The sequence below is a fragment of the Melanerpes formicivorus genome, unplaced genomic scaffold (assembly GCF_026170545.1).
Source record: "Melanerpes formicivorus ecotype bairdi unplaced genomic scaffold, bMelFor1.0.p_v2 SCAF_62, whole genome shotgun sequence".
In the NCBI taxonomy this organism is placed as follows: Eukaryota; Metazoa; Chordata; class Aves; order Piciformes; family Picidae; genus Melanerpes; species Melanerpes formicivorus.
The window spans coordinates 1390556-1406559 of NW_027142414.1; the positions used below are offsets into that span (position 1 = coordinate 1390556).

At 48.3% G+C, this 16004-nt stretch overlaps 2 protein-coding genes across 3 annotated transcripts in view; one reads left to right on the top strand and one right to left on the bottom strand.

The window, feature by feature from the left end:
- Nucleotides 1-742: 742 nt before the first annotated feature.
- On the bottom strand, nt 743-6869 carry CCDC177 (coiled-coil domain containing 177). The gene is made up of 2 exons (XM_068162101.1): nt 6787-6869; nt 743-6085 (listed from the first exon to the last, which is right to left on the bottom strand). Exon 2 carries the CDS (start codon nt 6075-6077, stop codon nt 4173-4175), a length of 1905 nt encoding a protein of 634 aa, XP_068018202.1. The 5' UTR covers nt 6078-6085; nt 6787-6869; the 3' UTR covers nt 743-4172.
- The window catches only part of SUSD6 (sushi domain containing 6), a 106373-nt gene continuing 96315 nt past the window's right edge, over nt 5947-16004 (top strand). Inside the window, exons 1-2 of one of the 2 annotated variants that reach the window (XM_068162103.1) lie at nt 5947-6109; nt 7951-8086. The gene's annotated coding sequence lies outside the window, so the exon portion shown is untranslated. Of the gene's footprint in view, nt 6110-6544; nt 6560-7950; nt 8087-16004 lie in introns of those variants that run through there. The other variant, XM_068162106.1, reaches the window with a different exon arrangement.

Below are 16004 nucleotides of genomic sequence, written 5' to 3' on the forward strand. Positions count from 1 at the left end.
GTGCTTAAATCATTTAACTGTCTTTATATGTGGAGCGTAAAACCCAAACTGAATAATTGAACCTGTGAGCACATTTTCTAAGTAAGTGACAGTGGTGTTTTAAGACACCACTGCCAGGAAATATTAATTATAAAATATATAAAAATATCCATTTTTATTACAGGCACCCACCCAAGGAACCCAGGCTGCCCAGTTCTAGGGCTTCTGAAATTCTTTGTCTTTTTCCAATATAGCTAACAGAGTGACAGACTCTTCTTCTGCAATAGTGTGTGCTCAATCATGTCTCGCTATGGAGAACACAGGTCTCAAAGTTTTACCTGAAAATGAATCACAGGACTTGGTCCTGTAATTCTTTTTAGGACAATTAAATAATATTGGGGTCTTTCTCCCTAGTGTTTCAGTATCTCAGTTTCAGACACCCTGTAGAAATTTAGACTGGTTTCTAGCAGGTCAAATTCTAGTAGTAGTCCTACTCAATGGGCAGTAGTAAGCTGTGCAAAGGTTTTCAAGTGGGTTTAGAGGTAAGTCCACATCAGTGTCTGGCTTTAGATGTGAATGTTTATTGGCACTGGATTCAGATTTTGGGTTGTTCCGTTAGATCTATGGGATCCAACATCAAACCTGGAGCTAGACTCCAGGGATTCACAAACTGAACCCTGGAAATGTTAACATTCCCAGAAGTTTCCTGGTAATTGTCCTTGTGCTGCTGTTGCTTGAAAGTGCAGGTGTTTCAAGCTTTCATGCAGCATGCATGCAAATGGCCTAGAAGTAAAGTCTTTATTATCACCTTATAATAGAGAAGTAATCTAAAGTGTGTCTTCTAATCCCAGGAGAGAACCAACCTGTTATCTTTCTGCAGGACCTAACCAAACGTCATCAGCTGCTCTTCTGCTCTAAATAAGCTGTGATCTACTTCTGAGCTAACACGTTCCTTGCTTTAAACTGTTCCTGGCCTGCAACCCAAACCCACCACAAACTCCTCATCTAAGAGGGCCATGTTTTTCACATGTGTCCCAGAGTTTAACTTCTGTTCCCACAGAAATCCAGCAGTAAAATCCCTTCTCCAATTAACAGCAGCATAAGCAGACCCACGAAGTACCTCTCACGTCACCACCCAACTTAGCGACTTAATTTTCTGTGCTGCAATTTTAAGCAACTTATAAACTCTGTTGACTTTCAGAGAGTTTGGACTGGAACCAGTACAGAAATAAAAAATACCCATACACAGAGTAATGTCTTTTGAAAAAAAAAATATTATTTTTTTCCCCTCAAGATTGCACATTCAAAACGAGCTGCACACTGCATGGTATAGGAACAGTAGTTTGCCAATCCAATTAGTTTGGCTGTAGCCCCCAGGTGTCAAACTCAGGCAGCAGCAGGAGATGGACCCCAGGAGCACAGTCAGTGGACAAGACACATCTCCTGGGCAATAAAATGTTCTCAAGTCTATGCTGGAAATGCCCCATCAGAGAGAGGTTTGGATGAAGCCTTCAGGTAGATTGCAGTAGACCTTTAGAGAAAAACTGCTGCTCCAGGTAGAGACTGTCTGCTCATTCACTCACCATATTTTGCCCTTTTCCCACTGCTTCCCAGCTCTTCCCATGTGCTCTTCACTGAACAGCCCAAGCTGTGAACTTCAACCGCGGTGTAATGATGTGGGGAGCAGGGGACCTCACATCCGTGCTGGCAGACCTTCTCTGCAGCCCCCAAGGCTACAAATAGCTATGCTGGAGTCACTGCAGGTTTTATCCTGACTAGTGCTGCCAGGGAGCAAGGGAAGTTTTGTGCAGGCTGGATTTGAGCCACTGAGGATCTCATTTCTAGGTCTTTGCAGCTACAAGAGCACTGTGGTATGAACAACACATGAATACAGGTTTTTATCAGGGACCTTGGTCAGAGTTAGAGCAGGATTGGTTTTGCTGTTCAAACCAATTACTGTTTTGAGGACAAGGATGACAGGGCAGTCTCCTCACTGGAAAGAGTAACACAGCTGTCCTCTCCACAGCTACTACTATTTTGGTGTTAAGGAGTGCTTTTCACCAACAGATATGTTTTACTTTAATAACCACTCAAATAAACAAATAAATAAATAAATAAAGTAATAAAATAGTACTTTGTGCTTTGTTAGCATCATTTGTCAAAAGTCTTTTGAAGTGTTTTGCCAAGCTGGCTGTTCCTGTTTCCTTCAAGTCCCAGATATCCCAAAGGCTTGACTCTACTTCCCTGGATGTTAACAGGAGCAAGGAGGACATGCCTAGCACTACACAGCAAGCCAATGACTGACATAGCAAACATGGCTCAGGAATGCCCTAATTCCTATTTTCATGCTGTGGGCCCTCAACAGCACCAATAGTACCAAAATCAAAGAAAATCCCTACTTGCTTCATTTCCAACACTATTCGTAGAATGTCTCTGGCTTTGCAGGGCACCAGTACACTGTTGTTGTTGCTGTTAATTTATCACCTTCCTTAAAACCTTCTGAGAGGTTTTTGACCTGGGAAATTCTTGTAAGCAATGTATGCATTCAGGACTGTATGTTCGTGACAGATGTCACCTTCTTCTTTTAATTTATCACCTTCCTTAAAAGCCTTCTAAGAGGTGTTTGACCTGGGAAATTCTTGTAAGCAATGTATGCAATCAGGACTGTATGCTTGTGACATACGTCACCTTTTTCTTTTCTCTTCTGCTGTGTTGTATGTCAGAGACATTGGCAAGGAAACAATATCTTAGCTGTTCTTGCTGTTTCTCCCCACTGCTCCAGGTCTGATGTGATCACCACAGCAACCCAGCATGGCATCAGCGGTGGTAGAGAAGAGCTGGCACTGCTTGGAGCCAGAACAAAACAGTAGAAAGTACCTGGTTTGGATGTGCTCGTAGCTGCAACCTAGCAGAAAGTAACCATAGAAACATGGAGCAGAACACTGTCTTACTTGAATGCTGTGGACAGAGCACAGGTAGGCTTTTCACATTTTCAGGGCATTAATAGTAGAAGGACTCCATTCCCTCTAGAGTATTGAGATAAGAGTTATAAAAAGAAAAAAAGCCATGATCCTCATCTAAGAGAATCTGTCATGTACCTTATTTTGTGCATCTACTCCTCCTTGTGCCCTATATATATACAAATGTTAGCACCAGCGGACAGATCAGTGCTGCCCTGCTCAAGCAGACGATTGTAAAAACTGGGTGGACACCTGGTCCAACCTCCTGCTCAAGGCAGGCTAATCTGGACAAGGTTGTTGAGGCTCTCCTGAAGCTTCGAGAATTCCCTAGAGTGGCAACTTCCCTATGCAATTTCCATTTACAGAAGTTCCATGTTTGCCACAAAGTCCAGATTCCACAGGTGCATTTGTTTCTGTATCTTAATGAACCATCTTAATGGTTGTCTTGGTGCTTGTGGATTACTTCTCTTCTTCTCCCCTTCCTCTGAAATAAATGAAGTAATTGCGCAGAGGTTTGTAAGAGAAACCTCCAAAAGAGGAGGAGATGTGAGGATACCTGGGAGGGGCAATAGTTGCTAATAATAAAAGAGAAACTGTGTGTGAGAACTTCTGCCAGCTTCTGCCCAGCTCCAATCATAATGCCTTCTTATATAGTATTATCTTGATTTGTGCTTTTAGATTGACACCCTGCCCAGCACGTGGCATTGTGTACTCCAGCCCTCCTCACCTTCAGCATGGCAGTGCAGTGGCTTTGAAGATGCAGTCTGGTAACTTAAACCAAGCTGCCATCACTCAGCCCAGAATCAGCTGGGGGTAGTTTTGGTTCTTAGTCAGCAGGCTTCAGCATTTTCTGTTGTCTGCATTTCCAGATGAAAAGAATGCAGCTGTAGTCAGCTGTGGTGTGGACAATCAATCGGTAACACACAGGTATCCAGCAGACTTCTTCTGCAGCCCTCTCTGAGAAAATGTGTGTGCTTGTGGGGTAGAGACACAAAAACTTGTTTCCCCTGTGCAAAGATGACCAAGGCCAGTCCTTAAAACACATCCAGAACAAAATCATGTTTTAAACAGTATGTGAAATAGCTGCCACGTTTTTGTGCGGTACCCTGCTCCCTCAAACTAAGAAATTAGGGTAGTTCTTACTTGTTTTTCAAATGTTGATGTGGGGGAGCCTTCTGATACATTATGATGGACAGCCAGTGATGTATTGCCACTCAGTCACAACAAGACCTTTCATTTCTTACTCAGGTGGGCATGCAGTTGTGCTTCAAAGGCCATCTTGTCAAAGGTGCGCGTGTTCGTCTCTTCCCGGACCTTTTCCCGAACGTGGAAGGACGCCCGAGCAACAGACCTGGCGTTTTCTAAGACAGTCTTCTTCTCCTTGAAGATCTGCTCGCTCCTCTCCAGCTTCCTCTCTATAGAAAGGAGAATCTCCCTGCGCCTTAAGTCCTCATACTGTTCTACCTTTTGCTTGTTCATCTTCTGTACCTTCTCCTTCTCCAGACGGCTCAAGACCACCCTGCGGGCTTTTTCTTGGACAGCCTCTTCAGCCACCTGGGCAGCATGCTGGAGCTTTCTCTCCGTCTCTCTAGCCAGGGCTTCCAAGTGCTCCTTCTGCTCTCGTTCCTTCTTCTCTGCTGCCAGTTTGGCTCTCTGGATCTGCATGTCCTCCCGCCTGGCTTTTTCCCTCAGCCCCTGGTTCCTCTTCTCCACTAGCTGCTCATAGTTCTCCTGAGCCTTTGTCAAACTCATCTCTAGGGAAGCTTTCAGCATTTCCTTCTCTTCTGCCTCTTGCTTGGCCAGTTCCTTGAGCAAAGCCTCATGCTTCAGCTTCTCTGCTTGGTTGAGCAGCTTCTTCTCCTTCTGCAGCTGCACCTCCTTCTTCATCCTCTTCTGTGCGGCCATGGTCAGTTTCTCTTGCAGAAGCTGTTCCTCTCTTTCCCGGTGCTCCTTCTTGCCTTCCTCCTTCACCTTCAGGTTGTGCTCTTGATGGAGCTTCTTCTGCTTGTCCTCCTGGATGGCCCTCTCCAGCCTCTCCCTTCGCAGCCGCTCCTGTTTCTCCGCTTGCTCGCGCCACCTCTCCTCACACATCAGACGCTGCCTCTGCTTCAGCAGAACGGCTTCTTCCTGTTCCTGGGTCAGCCTGCCCCGACGCTTCTCCACCTGGCTCTCCCACAATCGCTGGCCATGCAAGAGGGCCCTCTGCTTCTCCTTCTCCTCCTTCTCTTTCCGCTGCTCGGCCTGGCGCCTCTGGCTGTCCCACTGTAGGTGGGCCGCTTGCCGCTGCTCCCGCAGCAGGTTGGCCTCCTGGTGCTTGGCAATCATCAGCGCAGCGATCTTCTTGTCCCTTTCAGGCACCTCTGATAAGCCCTTTCTCCTCTTCACTTCCCGGACGATCCTCTCCACCTTCTGAGCTGTCTGCGGTGAGTGGCTGAGGTCACCCAGGCTGAAGCTGCGCCCCAGCAAGGAGCCGTTGACAGCGATAGCTATCCCCCGGCCCCGGCCCCCCAGCTTGCCCCCACGCTCCCGCAGGCTCTCCCCGCTGTAGGAGGACGAGGCCCCCGACTCGGAGGAGGTCTTGCCCCAGCTCCCCTCACGGCGTTTCTGTAGTGAGTCCAGAGAGTGGCTCTTGCCTTTGGCACCCCCCGACGCCCCAGCCTTCCCCCCGCCATGGGGCCGGGGCGCAGCGGTGGCAGCGGCGGCTGCAGCCCGGGACGCGACCCGTGCGGCGGGCGAGGGCGGCAGGCTGCCGAGAGGCGCGAGGATCCGCCGCTTCTCCTCCCGGATGATCCTCTCCCGCTCCTCCCGGCACTGCTGCAGTTTACGGCGGCGCTCCCGCTCGTAGGCCTCGTAGAGCCCGGCGGCCACCCGCATGGAGCGCCCGGGGGCCTCCCGCAGCAGATCCCCCAGCGCCCGCGGCAGCAGCTCCACCGGCCGCACGGCGCAGCGGGCGCAGGCCTCCAGCGACCGCGGGCTGGTCAGCACATACCGGCTGCCCTCCGCCGCCGCACAGTCGAAGTTGTACAGATCCAGGTGCAGCAGCGGCGACTGCTCCCCAGGACGCGCTGGCTCTCCTCCCGCTGCCCCCCCGGGAGCCGGGCAGGGCTGCGGGGGAGGCTCAGCCGGCGGCTCCACCATGGCTCGGCCTGCAAGGGAGAAAGCGGCTGCGGGTGAGCGCCGGGGCCGGCGGGTGAGGGGGGAAGCCCGGACCCTTTTTGTCTGCCCGGGAAGGCGCAAAGGCAGTGCGGGAGGCAGGCGATGGAGAGGCGGTGGGGTCTGCATCGGGCGGGGGCCCTTAGCTAGGGGGAGTGTACATGGGTTGCATTTGTGAAGGGAGGGAGGGGGGCATGCAGGCTGGTGAGGGGACTGCCTGGCGCGGGGTGTTTTAGGGGTGAGATGTGTTTGGGCGGTGCGCGGAGGCGTTGCAGCGTGTGCTCGGGCACGGGGATGACCGGGGAGGCTTTAAGCTGCGTGGGCTGTGCGCGGGGGCGTTTGAGGTGAAGGGGCTGTCTGGGGTGATGTGGGGTGGATTCAGAGTCTCTGCGGCATGTTTGGGGAAAAGGCGCAGGTTTCTTTGGCAATGAGTGGAGGTGGCATCTCGGCGAGTGTCTGGGCCAGAGGTGGGGGAGGTTGGAGTGGGGGATAGCAGGGCTGTGAGCGCGGATGCTTGCGGTGCACTGGGCTTGGCAGAGCGGCGGACGGCAGTGTCTGCGCTATGAATGAGGATGGGGATATACGAGGGGTGTCAGGCTGGGCTGCGTGCGAGACCGGGACCTTCCACCCCCAAGGCCGGTGCTCACGACTTAAGGATGCAGCCCCCCCCCCCCCATCCGCCCGCGGAACTCACCGGACGGCCGCGGCGGGCAACCCCGCGCTTTGTCTCGGTGCCGGCAGCCTCGGGAATCAGGCGGGCGGCGGCTCGTCCATGGCACCCCGGGTCCCGCGCGGCGCTCCCACCTCCGGGGCGACAGCGGCAGCGGGCACGGCGGCGGCCCGTAGGCTACGGCGCCCCGCGCTGCCCGCTGCAGGCCCCGCGCGGGGGGCGGGCGGAGGCGGGAGCAGGGGGAACCCGCCCCGCAGCCCCGCGGCGGGGCCGGGCAGGGCCGGGGGCAGCGCTGCTGTCTGGCGCGGGGGCCCGCCCCTCCTCCCCCTACCCCCGCCCTGCGAAGGGCCGGGCCGGACGCCGCTGCGGCGGCAGCGGGGCCGCGGCTGGCTCGGGCGGTGGGCAGGCGTCTGGTCCTCTTGGCCTGTGTCCTTCCCTGCAAGCATCCTCCATCCCTGCGTGCGCATCCCTTCATCCTCGCATCCCTCCGTGCACACATCCCTCCATGCACGTGCCCTCCTGTGCACCCATTGTTCCCCGCGGACCTTCCCTATAAGAGTAGCAGTTCCAGGGCGGTGTCTTCTGTTTTGCACTGTACCTGTACACAATCAAGGCCATCTGCATTTACAGTTAATATAGACAAGGGTAAAAGGGGTGTGAGAAGGCAGTTTTACAGACTGCAAACTGAGCCATAGGGAGATGAAGGTGCCTGCCTTGGGCTACCTAGAGAGTGTGTGCCAGACCTGGAAGGAAAGACACAAGTCTCAAATTTCAGTTCAAAGCAGTTTCCAGCCATGAAACTCTATTCCCTTTAGTGGCAAATACAAGCTATTGCTTGCTGCAGAGCTGTGTCAGGACTGACAAAGGGGGGAACTACAGTGATGTGATAGGCAATAGGGTGTATCTTTTCAGGTACTCTTAACATGCTGCTTGCATACTTCAATAGATCCCCTATTTCTACAGGGCTTCTAGGCTCAACAGCCTCAGTGGGGTTGAGAAGTACCCTGCTCTAGAAATACTGTTCAGCAAAAAGGGGATCATTGCAGGTTGTGGAGCTGCAGAGCATCTGTGCCATGTAGTGGAGCAACTCTGGTTTTGTCAGGCAGAGGACAGTAGTAGCAAATGTATCATTAGCCACTGTGTTACGACTTCAGTGCTTTTCAACAGTTCCTCATTTAATCTCTACAGGTGCAGGTTAATCTGCTTTGCTTTAAGAATGAAGGACATAGCACCCACCAGTGGACTTCCATGGTGGCCTAGGACAAAGATGTGGAGCAACAGAAGGACCTGAGAAAGTCCTAGGGAGAAAGCTGAAGAGCTGCAGGTTGGTCATGGCTTCCTATTGTACAGGCAAAGACTGAACTGGGCTCAACCCTGTGCTGATGAATGCACACAGTACTGATGCATCCACAGTGAGTGGGCACACTCCACCAATAAACTATTGACTAATCTGATTTCATTCATTCATCACCATCATAGTCTGCAGGGGATGCTTATAAAGCTTGGTAATTAGTTATGTGAAAAATCCTCAGGCCGGGGAACAACTCCCTGCTGTCTGAAGATCCCAGATCACTGACTGATGGAGCAAACCATTAGTCAGTACTAGCTGCAGCACTGTAGCTATTAAGCCATGACTGTGTCCCCTTCTCCTGGAAAATATTAAGATGGTAAGTGTATATGCTGGGTAAGATTTGAGCAGGTTGCTGTTTAAGCCTCTGCTGGGTCTGTGGGCCTTGATCTTTCAAGTTTCCTTGGATGTCTTTGGGAATCTCCTAAGTGGTCTCCCTAGTGCAACTGGAAGAGGATTTTCCGGGAGATTTTAGAAGCAGCTGGATAAGACTTTGGAAAACAGTAACACACACTATCCAGACATGGAGTCATATCCCTACCTCATCAAGGGTAAAGGAAATTTGGGATGGGGCAGGAGATCTCTGAAGAGGATCACTGCTAGTGTGTAATTTTCACACACCCAATTATAAAACACCGGTTTCTTTTGACTAGAAATGTCTAGGGACTTACACACTCAGAGCAGTACTGTAAGGTTGCACTGCTGCTTAAACATTCTCCTCCTTTGTGTTTCTGTTAATGATAGCAAGAGATGGCAGGCAGTGGAAAATAAATACAGATTGCAGGGGTGGAAATATTTGCACCAGTTAAAGAAATTCTATATGCACTTCATTGCACAGGTATTAATTACTTTCTTCCTATAAAGCTTTTAAACTGTATCTGGGTTTTTTCCCTACTCTCCTCTTGGAAGCTATTTCACAACCTTAGAGCTCATTGGTAAAATGTCAATAGTTACTTTCAGCTTTGTTTTTTCCTCTCTTTGTTTTATCTTAGTAATTTGGCCTCCCTCCGGCTTGGGTTTATGCCTTACAAATGTTTGTAAACTGTTTCCATGTCCCCTCAGAGCCAAGGAAAGCATACTGTCATTGCAAATCTGTAGTCAAACACTGAGCTATCGCCTTTCTTCTGACCTTCTCCCAGTGTGTCAGGCTCTCCCACTAGCTGCTACCCTGAACTGAGCAGTGGGCTCCTGCCCAGCACTTACCTCTGTGCTGGCTGTGCACAGTCCCGCTTCCAGTGCATTGCCTTCCTCTTCTCTAGCATCTCCTTCAGTCCTCTTCTCTAATTTGATAGCTTTGCTATGGTTTGCTCAAGACAGTTTGACTTTCCAGAACTGCTCCCCACTCTGCCATGGAGAATGTTAGTTGGTAAATTATTTCCTCATTCCTAAATAGCTTTTGTTTTCCATATTGAATCCTATTTCTGTCTAGTTTACAATTTCTGCTGTCCCACAGTGTGTTTATACTGTTGTTGGGAGGACCATGACCTAGCTGTTGTGTAGCTACCCTGTCTCATGTCCTACTCGCTGCTGCTTGGACTCCTCCTGTTTTTGCACCTTTCTGAGCCCTGGGAATAAGGGGAAGATGACAGCTTTGTGGACAGGAGAGTGAGGTGCTCTCTTGACACAGTCTTCAGGCTGTAGGCTGGTGGTGTCTCCCAGTACAGTGTCCTCTTTCTAGTCGCAGATTGAGCACAGGCACCCCAGTGCCTTCCCAAGGGGCAAGAGGATGAATGTATCCCTTCCTTGCCTGCAGGCAGCTCCTGCACCTCTTCCAGACACAGCAGAGCCTCTCCAGCACAGCCTTCCCCTGTCAGCTGGACAGTTTAAATACTATTTTTAAACTTTAATGAGGCACTCAGTCTTACTGACCCCCATCTAAACAGCCCCTTTCCACATGCCATAATGCTTTGTTTATAGTCCTACAGCCACTCCATCTGAGTTATTTTGCAGCCCATTCTGAACTAATGCTGAACATAAAGTTTCATAAGAACTGAACATCAAGTTGCCTGCATGGTAGACAAGTTCTGAAACCCAGTGTACCTTAATATCAGTTTAACAACCTGATAAAAACCAAAGTCCTTCTCTGCAAGATTTCAGTGTTGGCTCCTTCTATCCACTCCTGTGCTTTGGCTTTATCATTCATTCTCTGCTTGTGCTCTGCCTGCAGCCCTGGCACAGCCTACCTTTCCATTCCTCCTTGGGGAGCAGGGTGGGTGTTTGCTTTCCTCTTGTTGCCACAAACTACCTGCCTGGGAGATGCAAATTAAAGCATTCCTCCTCCCTTGAGTCACAGGCACTTTTCTGCACCCTCCTGCCAGGCTGTTCCAGTGCAGTAGCACATAACTGCCCAAAGCCAAGGCACCATCCCCATTGCTCACAGCTTGGAGGCTCTGCTTAATGGTGTCGTTAAGTGATCTCAGCCTCTTCAAATGAGTCTCTAGAGAAATGGACCTTCTGGCTGGGGCAGATGCACAGAGCAGAGAGGAGCCAGGGCATGAGGAAGTAGTTGGAGGTGGCAATATATGGCCAAGGGTGGTGAAGAGGGTGGCTGCCAGAAGCAAAATGTTAGTTGGCCATGGAAGACAGATTTGCAGTAGAAATACTATGTCCTCAAAACCATAGAGGAAGGCCAGCATGTGATCTGTGCTGATACTGGGTTGTTATTAGTGTTCACCTTGATGGGTGACACTATAGTCTGTGATGTTTGTTGTCTCACCAAACCCACTTTGTCCTCAGTAATGAAAAGGTCTTGTGGGTTCCTGGCTGACATAATCTCCACACAGTTGGTATGCTCTGGATTGAGGACTGGCAGCAGTGTTGCTGCATGGATACTTTCCTGGGGTAATGATGAACAGCTCTCTACTTGGCTTTATGCAAGTTTGGCACATCTGAGGTCATCTTTGTATTTGGGTAGATCTAGCAGTTACCAAGGCTGAAAGAAATATGGTAGGCTGGCAGAGGAAGTGCAGTGAAAATGAGGGAAAAGACCTTGTCACTGCATATTTCCATGGAAACAGGTACAGATATGAGAACAGATTTTATTTGCTTTTAGGGATATTCTGTTGTCAGTGGTTATTTCTGGAGAAATCAGAGTACTGGCATATTTAGGCCCAAACCAAATCCAAGATGCAGCTGCTGAACTTCATGCACTCATTTCTGCTAGTCAGGTTTGGCTTCTTACGGAGAGCGGATGGGTTGCAGGAGAGTTATGGAGCCCTGCGCATGGTGAATTATGGAGGATAGGCTTGGCCCCAGGGAAACAGAGCAAAAGTAAGTTGAGGTAAACAGATACATAAATCACTTGGAAATTAGTATGAGGATGTCTCTGTTATATGAGAGGTCAGAGTACACTATTGGAGAGATCTATGCTACAAACTACATGTCCACAAGCTATTACCCATAAACAAATAGTGCAGTGACCCAGAATGGTCTCTGAAATGCAAGTGCCACTGAGTTTAAACTGAACAGGGAAATTGAAAGTGTAATGAGCACTAACATTTAAGCTGAAGCTGAAATGCAATTACATCCCATTAATTTGCTTGAAAACTGTTGGGTTTAAGCAAATGCTCAGTCTTGCGTGCCACTTCAGCTTGCAGGCTGCACTGCCTATTCTAGCACAGCCTGGAAATCACAACATGAAGCTATTGAAGAACAGTGGGAGCTGTGACATTGCTGGTCACACCCCTCAGGGGAAGGAAAATGCAGAGTGTAATCAAACAGAATAAACGGTTGGATTAAGAGTGGGGGTTTTAAATTATTTGCATTTTAATTAATCTGAGGTGTTTATTAGCTGAATAGGAAGAGGTTCTTTGTCTTCTGGTATAGTTTCTACCTTGCCCATAGCATGGGTTTTATCAGTTCGGTATTTCTGGGCAAGCTGCAAAAATTTCACATTGCTCCTCCTTACTATATCAGAAGCCACCCCAAAACATGGTTTTCCATTGTATAGTATTTAATATTCCAGTCTAAATATGAGCTACTTTTTAGTTCCTAGATCTTGCCTGGTGGTGCTGTATTAAGGAGCTCTTAGACAAAAGAGATTCACTGTTTGCTTCTGCCTTCGCCTGGGAGTGAAACACAGCAGGGAAGGTGAGTTAGGAGGTGGGATTGGACCCTTCCTTGCTTTGTTAGCCATACACCCATGCTTATGGAGTGTAAAAGAGGTGTATGGGGGCTTTGCACTCAGCCTGCATTGATGTACAGCACGGCTTGAGGAGAAAGACAAAGAAGCCTGAAGCCCATGATGCTGCCTCCCAAATTCAGGAGCAGTGAAAGGTCAATATCACACCTGTGGAGGCAGAGTGATCACACACCCATTCAGACCTGCAAGGCAGTTGGCAAGGGCTGAGTTTCCCCTGCTGTTTTAACAGTGTTTAACAATAACCTGAGCTACTGACCTGTCTGTACTACAGCCAGCCCCCTTATGAATAATTCTGCTTAATTACTGGCAAATGTCTGCAGCTGAAGCTTACTAATAGTGATAGGATTACAGTTAAATTCCTCAAAATTATAGCGCTCTCTGTGAGTTTACACTTTGGAAGGGATAAACTCTATTATTCCTGTAACAGCACAGGCTGAGATTCCTAATGCCTTCGGCATCAGAGAGCATCTCTCCTGAACCATGGAGACCATACCCGTTCCAGTGCAATTCAGATCCCATATCATAAAGGCATCCTTGCAAGGGAAACTGTTCTACCTGAAGAGGGAGAGACTCCAACTGAAGACAGTGCCAAATAGATTTTTCTTCTCTGTTGGACTAATATCTGTGAATAAAGCCAGCTGGAAGACTGCTGGAAAGAAGTCTTCCTAACTCTGATCATATTTGCAATCAGGTTTTGTGCAGATGTTGCCTCGAAAAATAGGAAAGTCAGCAGACAGTCGTTTTGACACACAGCTTTGCAACATGAAAAGGTCTGAGATTTTATAGAAAAGGGAAGACAATGAAGATTTAATACTTCCTTGAGGTGTATGGAGTCACTGTATGTGGCCAAACAGTGTAAAATCATGTGGAAAGAACAGATGGGAAGCCAAGAAGTCAAAACATCTTGAAGAATAAGTGAAGAGATGCCTGGGTTTCTTAATTTAATTTTCAAAAATTACAATAGAAGGAGGAGCCAAGAGTAAATTGGGCTGCTTTTCACAGGAGGTACTGGAAAGATCTGGTTGGAAAGAAAGAAGGGTTGAGGACAATGAATGTTGAATTGGAACAGGTTCATTTGTTTCCTTCGTTGCTGTTTAACCTAAAGAAGGGCAATGTGTGGATATCTTTGGGCTCTGGGCCTCCCTTTATCATTTGTGAAGAGGAATAATAGCTCCTTCCCTAAGTGGTGCATAGACAACGTGACAACAAAGCTGTATATTAAATATATTAGATAAATTTGGCAGCAGGAGGATCTCCTGATGGTAGGAAAGTAATTTAAATTAATCACAGGATTTTACAGTAAAGGAGATCTTGTCCTTCAGCTTCTTGGAAAGAGAATCTCTCAGACAAGCAAGAGGAGGTCCTCCGTACTTCTTTATTGTAGCACATAGGCTGTTGTATCATAGAACAGACACTAAAGGGATGGATATTTTCCTATAACAGTTTTGCAGAATTGATGTTTTATATATATATATGTATATAGGTCAGATTCTGTAGTTTCTCTGCTTACACTAACAATAACTTAACAGTCTCACTGGACTTGGTAATTTGGGTTTTGTTGTACCTTTCTTTCCCTCCAACTCTCATGCTTTTTGGCATAGCCTACGGATTTGATTCATGAGATGATGCTGAAAAAGATGGAACACCACAGTGAGATGCCCATGCAGGATGGCTGCTGTACACCAGCACCACTATGCCTAGGCTAATCGTTCTGCTGGGGTTTCAGTGTGATTCTCTCAAACATGGGGTAGGTGCTGATTGCAGGGTGGCTCTGAGCTACCCATATGAAGGAAATACTGAACACGCCAACGTGATCTTCTGGTTCATTGGGCAAATTGTCACTGGCAGAGATGGGGGAGTATATTACCAGTTTGTGAGGTACCAAGGAGACCATGCCTAGAATGCTGCATGTTACGAAATCCTGCAGGAATTACTCTGTTGTTAAGAAAGGTTAAATGAGACAGCAGGTCTAGTCATTAAGCTAGCCTTAGGACAGGACACTAAAAGCACTACAGTCTTTAAGCCTGTAGAATGAAATTTAAGGCAGGATGTGGCAGAGCTTTGAAAACACACAGGGGACCAGGCAGCTTGCTTAGCCAGTGCCTTTCATATATCCTACATTTTGCTGTGCTAACCCAGGTACATGTCACAGTCAGCTTCAGCAATGCAGGCTCTGAAGAAGCTACTCCTGTGAAAACCAGGGTGGTTTACTTGTTGACCACAACATGAGCAAGACCTACTGGAAACTCTCTTTTCCTTGCTCTGAATATTTAGCCCTTAAGTGAAGTGGAATTAAAACCATTGTGCTGTGTGGCTTGAATCTAGCACAACTGGAGCAGAAGTCAATTTGCTGTGTTTGAAAGAAAATTAATTAAGGCCTCATTTGTTTCCCTCAGAGAGAAAAGCTCTGGGTAGTTTCCAGCAGATGATTTTTTTTTTCCCTGAGCTTCTTTGGTACAGGCCTATATGTACAGAACAAATGTTGTGCAGCTTCAAGCCCCAAATCCCTGTAAGAGGCTGTGAACTGGGTCTTCTGGCTCCCACAAGGGGGTGACAGCTCCAGTGGCTGCTCCACAACTGTGCACTGCCTTTCACGTCACAGAAGAGAAAATTATCTCAATGCTGTGAAAGCTGTCAGTACTCCAAAAAGGGAAATGTTATGCTGGGAATGATGCTTGTAGCTTGCTTTAACTCCACTTGTCCTTCATCAGCAAGCTATAAACTGTGCAGAAAGAGTGCTAAAGGGATTTAGGGACAAGGGGCTCAGCATCAGCCTCCCTGTTTCTAGAGTGCCTCGGCAAAGTAGGAGTGTGGATGGTGTGCCAAGATTTCTGTTTTACTCTTTGTTTTCCTGTGTAGCTTCAGTAGGCATTTGGAGAAGATGTTCTCCATTTGCACCTAACATGAATATTACTAAATTAATAGTGCCCTCCTAAACATGAAGAATGTGCGTGGGTTCCAGTGTGCGATCCTGGAAGTGGAACTGAGTGCTGGCAAAACAGGAGCTGTGTGCAGAGGAAGTGGGAGAAAACAAAGCAAAACAGGAGAGGCAATGTGTACAGGAGGCTAATGGGCTGTGGGGATTTCAAGGAGCACTTGAAAATTGATTTACTGCTGCACAAATCCCACTTCAAATAAGTTGCCAATGAATAGGTCACATAGGTGTTCTCAGCAAGAAAGCAAAGGAGGAAGAGTGTGTGTGTATGTCATATATGCCCATGTGGGAGATGCTGTTTTCTAGAATTATGGTCTGGCATGTTGCTGGCTCTGAGGAATAAAAGATGCCTCCAGTGTCCCTCCAGGACATGAGGGGCTGATGGAGGCAGTCAAAGGTAGCTCTCCTGCATATTTGTAATTAGAGTTTAGAGCTGTCTCACTAAGCAGAAAAGGTTTGTGTGGGAGCCTTCTGAAGCCAGAACGTCTTTGGTGACTGAGCTGGGTGCCAAAAGGTCCCTGTAGCAGCTTGTTCTTGGAGTGAAGCTGTCTCAGCCTGCTGGCAGGGCAGCTCTGCAGAGGAGGGAGCAAATGACAGAAAGCAGGTACAGCACTCCCTCATTGTCTGCGGGAGTACTTAGTGCTGAGGAGGATCATGTCGCACAGGATGGTAGTATTACCAGGCTCATGGGCAAGGATGGGTAGTGTCACAACCTGAGGTAACATTATCTCTTAGACTATTTGTTTCCCCTCCAATAGTGGTTAGACTGTCAAGAGATCTTTTTCAGCTAGGCACTATCATCAGGAATCATCAGGCTT